The sequence below is a fragment of the Austrofundulus limnaeus genome, unplaced genomic scaffold (genome assembly GCF_001266775.1).
Source record: "Austrofundulus limnaeus strain Quisiro unplaced genomic scaffold, Austrofundulus_limnaeus-1.0 Scaffold16, whole genome shotgun sequence".
NCBI lineage: Eukaryota > Metazoa > Chordata > Actinopteri > Cyprinodontiformes > Rivulidae > Austrofundulus > Austrofundulus limnaeus.
The window spans coordinates 172,199-181,669 of record NW_013952418.1 but is presented as its reverse complement, the minus strand read 5'-3'; the positions used below and the strand labels follow the sequence as shown (position 1 = coordinate 181,669).

General features: G+C 38.7%; 3 protein-coding genes across 5 annotated transcripts in view; 1 reads left to right on the top strand and 2 right to left on the bottom strand.

The window, feature by feature from the left end:
- The window catches only part of stk16 (serine/threonine kinase 16), a 7,509-nt gene extending 5,160 nt beyond the window's left edge, over positions 1–2,349 (bottom strand). The window contains exons 1-4 of one of the 2 annotated variants that reach the window (XM_014002996.1): positions 2,274–2,349; positions 1,423–1,549; positions 557–776; positions 345–478 (exon numbers count right to left, since the gene is read on the bottom strand). In XM_014002996.1, coding sequence (XP_013858450.1) covers positions 345–478; positions 557–776; positions 1,423–1,508 — 440 coding nt within the window. In that variant the 5' untranslated portion in view covers positions 1,509–1,549; positions 2,274–2,349. Of the gene's footprint in view, positions 1–344; positions 479–556; positions 777–1,422; positions 1,550–1,639; positions 1,749–2,273 lie in introns of those variants that run through there. The other variant, XM_014002998.1, reaches the window with a different exon arrangement.
- Positions 2,350–2,358: 9 nt separating this feature from the next.
- pcnp (PEST proteolytic signal containing nuclear protein) lies at positions 2,359–7,713 on the top strand. 2 transcript variants are annotated; one of them, XM_014003000.1, is made up of 5 exons: positions 2,359–2,452; positions 4,354–4,580; positions 6,051–6,125; positions 6,201–6,256; positions 6,328–7,713. In XM_014003000.1, exons 1-5 carry the CDS (start codon positions 2,407–2,409, stop codon positions 6,437–6,439), a joined length of 516 nt encoding a protein of 171 aa, XP_013858454.1. In that variant the 5' UTR covers positions 2,359–2,406; the 3' UTR covers positions 6,440–7,713. The 2 variants fall into 2 exon arrangements, with proteins under 2 accessions (XP_013858454.1, XP_013858453.1); XM_014002999.1 differs by having other exon boundaries at positions 2,402–2,452; positions 4,305–4,580.
- Positions 7,362–9,471, bottom strand: part of LOC106513933 (interleukin-18 receptor accessory protein) — a gene marked incomplete in the record, with an annotated part of 15,832 nt that continues 13,722 nt past the window's right edge. Inside the window, 1 exon segment of the mRNA XM_014002995.1 lies at positions 7,362–9,117. Coding sequence (XP_013858449.1) covers positions 8,851–9,117 — 267 coding nt within the window.

Sequence of the window (9,471 nt, the reverse complement as noted above, 5' to 3'; positions counted from 1 at the left end):
CTTTACAGATTTGCAATGATAACATTTTGTACAGTTTTACTTTCTGATTTAACTGCATGTCATTTGAACTGTGTTTGATTGATGTAAAAATATTATTATTATTTGACTATTTATATTATAATTATCCATGAGTTTTTAGCCAAGATGCTTAGGTTTCTATTGATACCAAACATGTCCAGGTTCAACTGACAGATCTTAGGTTAAAATAAGTTAAAAGACATAAAAACAGAAAAACACTGTGTTGCCCCTGGTACCGGGGGCTCCAGAGGTTAAGACAAACCTGATTTCTCACAGAAATGAAGAAGCTATAAAAGCTGCAGGTCTGTAACGTTCAGACGTCTCACCTGTGGGCGTAGCCTTTGTCATGGATGGCCTTCAAACCGGAGCAGATCCCAGCAAAGATTTGTAGAAGCTGTTTTTCAGGCATGGAGCTTCCCTTGTCTCTGAGCTTCTCCAGAACAGACCAYAGCGTTCCTTTCTGCTCAACAACACACAAACACCATCAGAGACCACTTCCTGGAAGACGGGCCTGGGCGTCCGAGCCGGCCCGACTCACCCTGATGAAAGGCAGCAGCAGCCAGGCCTCCGTCTTCCCRCCGCTCTCCATGAAGGCGAAGGACACCAGGCCCAGGATGTTGGGGTGGCTGAACAGCTGGTGCATCTCCACCTCGCTCTGAGCCTCCTGACGGGCCTGCCGGTCGTGGCACAGGATTTTCTTCAGCGCGTAGAAGCGCCCGTCCTTCGCTCCCTCCACCAGATCCACGAAGCTGAACCCGCTGGAGGAGCCGCAGAGAGCACAGCTCAGAAGTACACATACAGAAAAACTGCAACAATAACACAACCTGGCACATCCAAGGTACTCATGTACCAGCAAGTACCTGGTTACATACCCTGTAAGTGCCAGCTAAGTACTTTGTATGTACAGAGTAACAAATCCCTTCAAAATACAGCTTGGTACAGGTATGTACCTAGTACACACCTGGTGGTATATATAAGGTAACAACACTCCTCATAATACAGTCTGGTTCTCATGAGTATCCAGTACAAACCTGACATGTACCCTGCTAGCAGCTTATATGTACTTACTGAGTACACAGTCCCTACCTGACAGAGTGAGTATCTGGTATCTACCTGCAAAATACCCCAAACGTAACTGCTAAGTACTGCATATATAAATCTAAAATGTGTATCTGGTGAGTTCCATGTAAGTACCAGGTTTTAACCCCATGAGTACCAGGTATGTAACTATTAAGTACATAGCTGTTTTATGTATTTCTAATAATCTCTTTATTGGTTTTTGTGTAAAATATCTTCATTTGTGACTCGAATCAGAACAAGAYCGCACAAAGACTCTGTTTAATATAAATATTTAAAATGTACTTTTATCTTTTGACATCAGAGATAAATAAACAAAGTACTTACCCTTCATCTAGTTTCTGGACAAAGTAATATTTTTTGTTGTCAATGGTGATGGAGCCACGAGAGCAAATACACAACGTCTGTCCCATCCTGACTGGTACATCCTTTGATCCAAAGCTTTAAAAAAGGCCTGAAATTAAAGAATTTAAATTTAAAGAAACGTACAGCCCTGTGCAAAAGCTTTAAAGCACTTTTTAAGGAAATATACAAGTAGAAAAACCTAGAAAAAAGCTCATCAGGTAGACAGGTGAGTCTAGACTTTCTTCTTGTGACGGAGTCAAGTTTCTTCTCAGCTTGTAACTGTTTTATATTTTTATCTTTTTCTGCTAAAAACCAAACAGCTGAAGACCTTCAGACAGAAATAAKGTAGATATTATGTCAATATGTGTGACAGATGACAGCTTTTTACATTGTTCAGTGATAGTTCTGGACAATAAGATTAAATTGACCCAGAAACTATTTGTTTTAACGTAAAACTCTTGTGAACATTTTTGTTAAAATAYCTTTCCATCAATATTTAGGTTACARATCTTTGCTATTCTATAAGAAAACKAAAGAAAAGTTTAAATAAAAAGTGAAGCTGCTAAATAATCATCCTTTTAAAAGGTTTAAAAGAAAAAGTCACAGAAAGTAACATATTGTTATTTTAGTATTTGTGTAATGAGATATTAATGCTTAAATGTAGCTAAATGACGTTAGCTTAGCACATCACACAGACCGGTACCCAATCGAAGCAACTTAAAGACAATAAAATAAAATAAACTGTGATTTTCAGACTTCATTATTATATCTGATTCATTAACACAATAACTATCTAAACACGTTAACGAGTGTGATTAAACCACGAATCTTACCAGCCCTTTTAGCTGTTAGCTTGCTGTCATTTTTCCTTTCTTCTTCTTCTTCGCTTGTAAATAATGTAGCTTTTTGGAGCCACAGCGCCACGCTCAGGCCTAGCGGTGCCAACCGGATATTGCAGCAGAGGTCATGGCGGATAATGAGAAAAGCAGGAGACGGTTCTCCGAAGACGGAGGTGATACTTGTGCTTTTTTTTACACATTTAAAACTAAATATTCATAGTGTTAGACAGTGAATGTATTTTCACAAATGTGTCAAAATAAACCCAACTTAGAGGGAAACGATGGTTGAACTCCCAATTGTTTAACTTCGTGTTAGCATTAGCATGCTAATATGATCGACGTTGTTTACATCTTGACCCATTATTAACTGAACTCTGAGGATTTTGGCATTAATGATGTAACAAAGCAGTTAACTTAATTACTTTATGCTATGACATTTTTTATAGCCTTTTGGCAACTTGTTTACATGTCAGCTAATGTGTAAGTWAGTAGCTAGCCGAGGCTAGTTAGCTCACTTTAAAGCATTAGCTTTCATCTAAATTAATTTAATCCACTGTGGTTCTCCAACTGTCTTTGCCATCATGAGCTCATGTGGGGGGAGAAACGTTTCCAGGCCTTAAAATTAAAACACAACTAAACAACTTACACTTCAAAACAAACTACAAATCAATATAAACAATAAAATGTCATTTCACTGGAAACTGAACTTTGACAAATCAACACCGTTTCATCATCATCTGCTTATGTTAATATAGAAATGATGAGAAGTGTTTTTASGACTATGATGATAAGGTTTTATCTGTTATTGCAATCAGAAAAATGCAGTCATAATAAATAGACATAATGTTAATGTATTAATGTAGTAATTCAGTAGTAATTTAGATTTACCAAGTACTATATAACAAAAACAAGTGCAGGTGTTTTCATAAATATTGACTTTATTAATCAGAGTTTACTTTGTCACAGCGTTGATGGTTAATGTTCTATTGTTCACATTTTTTTTTTACTTTTCCAGTTTGTAAATCAAGTTTTCTCCCTATAATTTAAGAAGTTCATTCTTGTTGTTGGGGTTCAATGTTTCACAGCGTCTTTAAAATATGTTGGGTGATACRTCCTGCCTGCATCACTGTAATAATACAAGGAAAGTATCTAATCGTTTTTACACATTTGAAGTGTGTTTTTATTGTTATCCCTGTCATTTGTTCCTGTCTTTGTGCGCTGGTTTCTCACTTCCTGTGGTTTGTTTTTGTGTAACACAAACTCAAGGTCAGGTGGAAACCAGGGCTGCAACTAACAATTATTTTAATAATCGATTAATATGTCGATTTTCTTTTTTTCAGTTGATCGGCCAAACCATTAAAACAATTAATTACATAAATATGAGTAGATATAAATTAATTAGGGATACAAGTTATCGATTAATGAATTAATCTGAAGTTGATTTATCTTCTAGATCGACTAATGATTAATTAATAAGCAGCCATTTTTTTAAAAATGAGTTTTTAATTGAAACAAGAGGGTCTTTTCATAACATGAAGGATTTTTTTATAATCTGCTGAATTAAAAACAGAAGCACATCATAAACATTTTAACAATTTATTTTGCAGCTGTATTAAATACTGACTGAAAAATGTGTATTTCTCCTTCGTTAATATAAACTTGGTTTTAGCTATAAAACATAAAACAGAAATTTAATATGTTGCTGAATGAGGAAAACAGAAGAAAAATAATAAAATATTGTTTTTAGATGTAAAACTTATTAATTTATTATTATAATTAGAATTTATTTACATTTAGCAGTTATGATTTTTCTCTAAATCTTTACTTTTTGCTTCCTTCTTGTTGGTTCTGTTCTGTTGTTGCAGGCCTGGTGGCAGCGTTAAATCAAACGTTAGTTCCAGCTGTAAAGTGTCACCTCTCTGTTTGAGAGTCACTGATCGTTTTAGAGCAGGGGACTTTTTTAATCACCTTTGGTTTGATGATTAGCTGCACAGGTGAAAGTAACAGCCGTTAACACTCCTCCAGTTCCCACAGAGCAGTTGTTCACCTCGGCGAGTTGTCTTGCTTCAAGCAGGGCCGCAGGAGGAGGGAGACAGAGTGAAAACTAAGCCTGTGTCTTGTAGCACTGTGGGAGGAAAGGGGCTCACCGTCAAACGCACATCTCAGCACCTCGCCCCCGAGGACGAGGACGAGTCCTTCGACGACCAACCGGCGCCCTCCAAAGCCTCCAAAATCGGCTTTAGCATGAGCAGCAAGGTGGCGACGAAATCGAACCCCATCTCCATCAAACTGGGAGCAACGGTGAGTCCAGAAGCTCTAACCTAACCCTAACCAGAAACCATCTCTGAGGGTTTGAGCTCAGGAGACATAAAAATGTCTGAGTTTTTGCTCAGGATCAGTTTGTATTTATGACACTCAGTCGTTGTTAGTAATATAATTTAACAAACTGTAATAAATGATAAAAGCTCAACTAAAATGCGAGGCTCTAACAGAGGGGAAATGATCCGGACAGCTTTATTTCTTTAGTTTTAACTGTAATGTAGTTGTGCAGCTCCCACATGCACCAGTAAAGAAACTGGATCTGCTGAACAACAAACCAGCTAAGACCAGATTAAACCTGCTGTCCAGGTGGAGTTCAGAGGATGAGTTCCTCTACCTGCCTCTGCCGGACCCCCGAGGACTCAAAAGTAAACATTAACAAAAAGCTGGAGTTATTTTACAGAACAAGTGCTGCAAAAACYATCATCTAATCAATCTTTTCATCTGGTGTAGAGACACTGAGCTCCAGCACAATGTTAGATTATTAATCTAGTTATTCTTCTACCCTCTCACCGTTACATCACATTCATTAAAGCCAAAGCCTGAAAAGTTTCCTCCTTCCAAGAGCGGCAGATTATTTCACTTATTTGAGTCTGAATCTTCTCTAATTTCTCAAATGAAGTGAAATAATCTGCTGGTCAGACTTCTTGGAAATGAATGTGATGTTATAAAAGAATAAATTAAGTTGTGCAAGAGAAACTAAACATAAARCAAAAAACAAGCAAAAGAAGAACAGTAGTGAATGATATTTACACATTCGAAGGAGTGGGCCGAAGAATAACGACATTAATAATCTAACGTTCTGCTGTAGCTCAGTGTCTCTAAACACGATCAGAAAGACTTTTAGTCTGATGCAAGTCTTTCTGCTTCCAAACATCAAATAAAATCTGTTAAAATGATCGTATTTCTCTGCAGACGTTAAATTTATTTATCTTCCTGTTTTTATTTGAACAGCATCTCTTCCTGTGTAACCTCAGGGCTCCTGCAGATCCTTAAAAASCATCATATTCATCAATCCAATAATAAGACCTTCATTAGCCTTAAAATGTCTTAAATCAATCTTTTAAAGGTCCTAAAATACAGTAGACTGTAATTTTAAAAATTACAAATATTAAATGATTGGTAACATTGGTAACATTTGTGTTTTTTAAATAATTTACTGAGCGCCTCTGACCGCTCGTTTTGTGGCTAAAATTAACTGCATTTTTTTTCCATTTGTGTTTTATTGTGAAGTTGGTCTTATTTAAACAACAAAACACATTCACAAACAACAAAACTATACAAATCAAATAAAAATAAAAGGTAGCAGAAGAAAGTGTTTTATATCTGTCTCTGTTTTCAAAAAATAAAATATTCGAACAACAATAATAAAAAAATAATTTTAAGTGGCGTTAAACTGGTAAAAGTCTTCAGTCTGACCTTTTTTCTTCTTCTGTCCCTGATTTGTTGCAGAAACCCAAAGAGCCGGTTCCACCAGTTCCTCCAAAGAAACCGGGGCTGGCGTCTGTTTTTAATGAAGACGATGATGTGAGTTTAAAACAAACAAACAAACAAACAAACAAACAAACGAGCAGGTTTGTTCATTTTGTTCCTTCTGCTCAGAGTGAACCGGAGGAAATGCCTCCAGAGGCAAAGATGAGGATGAAGAACATCGGCAGGTAAACAGCAGCTGCTTCCTGTCTGCTTTAGAGTCAAACCAAAGAGACGAGCTTGTTTCTGTTTCTCTCAGGGAGACTCCCACGTCTGCAGGACCCAACTCCTTCAACAAGGGCAAGCAGGGCTTCTCTCACAACCAGAAACTCTGGGAGAGGAAGATAAAAGCTCAGGCTGAAAACTTGTAAACCAGAACCAGTGATTTTTGTACAGTTTAACCACAAAAGCTCAAATGTTTGGTTTTTTGTTGCCTTTTTTTTTTAACACAACAGCTTTTTGAATAATCCCTCAGTCTTCTGTTTGAGACTGAACTTGTGTTTACACCTCTGATCCCGACGCTGCGGCGGCGCTCAGGACGAGACGCACGCACCCGGAACTGGTTTCCACGAGTTTAAAACACGAAAACTGAGACGACAAAATGAGAATAAACTGATGAATGTCAGGTATAAACTTCCTCTGATCGTTAGAGGAGCTGTAACGCTGCCGTCTGTCACTTAATGATTTCATCAAAACCACGTTTGGATTTATGATCATCTGTGGGTCCAAAGAAGGAAATGTATCAAATTGACTTCTCTGAGCAACAACCATGATATTTGAGCAGAAAATACATAAAATTTTGCTACTTTCTCTACATATTGAAGCTCTTTTTAGCGGCAGCTGGTGAATCCCAACATCCAGACCTGGTTTGAGGTTCCCTCTTTCTAAGGCATCAAGAAATCCTCTAAAAATAAGATTCAGACCCGTTTCTCAGGGGTTTCCTGATAAGCAAAACAAATCGAGCCACATCAGGATGATTCAGTGTAGCTGAAAACAGGAATCTGAGTTTAATTAGACCTGATCCTGAATGGATCGACCTGATCACAAGCTCTCCTTACAGCAGACATCAGGAGGGCCAGCTGCCACACTGGGTACGAACCGGGCCGAGGCGCGTACGATTTGGACGACAACAAAGACGTAATCATTTTCTCACGGTTCTGAGTTGTTCACCGACCTGAGCTGGAGGTAGAGGAGAATCACCTGATGGCTAATTAGGATATTTAGCTCGTTAGCGTTCATGCGTTGTTGTTTTTGAAAGTTTGTCTAAAATTGTACATAGTGACAATATTTTTCTTTTTAAACCCACGTGTTGGAGTGCGAGCTGTGTTGTGTGTAAATAACTTCAGTTTTGTTTTCCCTCTTGTGTTTTTGTTTTTTGTCTTAAGCAGGCATCAGAAATGTGATTTAATAATTTCATCCATTTGAAAACCTGAATGKTTCAAACAGGATCTGTGTACTAACTGTGTACTTATACCAGTCTTTTCTGTTGCTCCTGTATTCTAACTTTACTTCAGGTAAATGTCACATCATGCTGACTTACCCTGTGCAGGAAATCCCCCCATGATTCAGATGAGATCTTGTGATTCTCAGTGGTTCACCTGTAACAGCAGAACAGGAATCCCCGAATAAAAACAAACACCTGAAACTGCAGCCTGTTTTTATTTAATCCAACATTTCTCATTAATGTTTACTTGAAAACAGTCAGATGTGTTTATTTCAGGCAGTGGTGGGCACAGCTACCAAATGTTTAGCTACGCTAAACATCTAAAGTGTAAATGAGTGGGAACTAGCAGCTAATCTCTAACTGCAAAGACAACTTGGTCTTCGAGCTGAAGACTGGTGGACGGACAAATCTGTTGGCGTTAGCTTGTTAGCTAGCAGTTAACAGAATTAAAACAGGCAAAACATAATTTAGCAGAAGCTAACACTGCTAAGCTGTGTCTACGTCTGTCATGTCTTTAAAGATTATCTGAAGCTAACACTAAAAGCTAACTGCAGATGACTGTCAGTCTTAATCACAACTTTAAAAATTGGTAGAGGCTAACAAACKAATTGCTGCTAACCACCATAACGACTCACTTCGTCTGCATCATGTTTTCAAAGATTTGCRTTCACTAACACTAAGAGCTAATTGCTAACTGCTAAGACGACTCACTCAGTTTGCATCACAACTTCAAAAATTGGCAGACGCTAACACTAAACTGCTAACCGCTGTAATGACTCACTCTGCATCACGTCTTCAAAAATTAGCATGTGCTAACACTTAGCTAATCGCTAAGATGACCCACTGCGTCACACCTTCAAAGATTAGCATACGCTAACACTCAGCGTTAATTGCTAACCGCTAAGACGACTCACTCTGCATSACGTCTTCAACARTTAACAGTTGCTAACATTAGGCTAACTGCCCAGACAACTTCCTCAGTCTGCATCACGTCTTAGCGGATTAAAGTTGGTAAAAACTCAATTAGCACACGCTAATTGGTCTGCTAACGGTTTTCAAAGTTAGTGTAAAAGGCTAATCCACTAAAGGAGAAACTAGTCGTGCTGTTAGCAGTTAGCTGATTAGCAGAACTGCACACAGCTGGTTTCAGGTTGTAGGGTTTGTTGTGACATCCTGCTGCACGAGGACGTAAACTGATGTTGACTCAGTTTTATGAAGTCAAACTGACAGACGAGTGGAAAGTGATTCGTTTTTTTTTCCAACATCTTTGTCAACATGGAAAYATTTGACCCGAGCTTTTCTTCTTTCAGAACCTGAGTTTCAACAAGTTTCACTTTGTCACTTTTTAACACGTCTGGATGGAAAAATGTTTCCTCTCTTCACATGTGAGGCAGCCGCCCTCCTGTCGGGCATCGCTCTCCTCAAAGAAGTCCAGAACCCGCAGGCCGTCCTGGAAGACGGGTCCGGGCTCCAGTCCAGACTCGGCAGCACCTTCAGGGCCTTTTGGACCAGCTCTGGCAGCTGGGGGTCCGGCTGGACGAGGGATGCTGAGGGTCCACYGGTCCGTATGAGCAGGAGCTTCAGGGCGGAGCTTTGCAGTAAAGCCTGAAGTTTGTAATAAAATCAAAACTCACTGAGTGAAAAGTGATTTTATAAGAATCTGCTCTGAGGTTTTCAGAGTCTTTTATGTGGATCAGACTTCTTCACAAACAGACCCCCCCCCCCCCCCCACGCGTTTTCTGCTTTCAGTTTAAATCAAAACCAAACGGATCACTTTTATATTCAAGGTGTGAACGCAACCGGTTTCTATAGAGGTTCATAAAAAATAAAGTTTCCCTTTAGATCATTGGGCCTCATGCAAGAACATGTTCGTATTCTTCTCCTAAATTTCTCTTACTTTTGTTCGTACAAAGGGTTCGTACGAACATGTCACGTCAGATTCAACAAACTCTTCTATCT

What these genes read in the sequence shown, in the direction of transcription:
- pcnp (XM_014002999.1), top strand. Translation starts at nt 2,417, where the DNA reads ATGAGAAAAGCAGGAGACGGTTCTCCGAAGACGGAG. An exon ending in CCATCAAACTGGGAGCAACG is followed by an intron (nt 4,581 to 6,050) that starts GTGAGTCCAGAA and finishes GATTTGTTGCAG; the next exon opens with AAACCCAAAGAGCCGGTTCC. An exon ending in AGGATGAAGAACATCGGCAG is followed by an intron (nt 6,257 to 6,327) that starts GTAAACAGCAGC and finishes TGTTTCTCTCAG; the next exon opens with GGAGACTCCCACGTCTGCAG.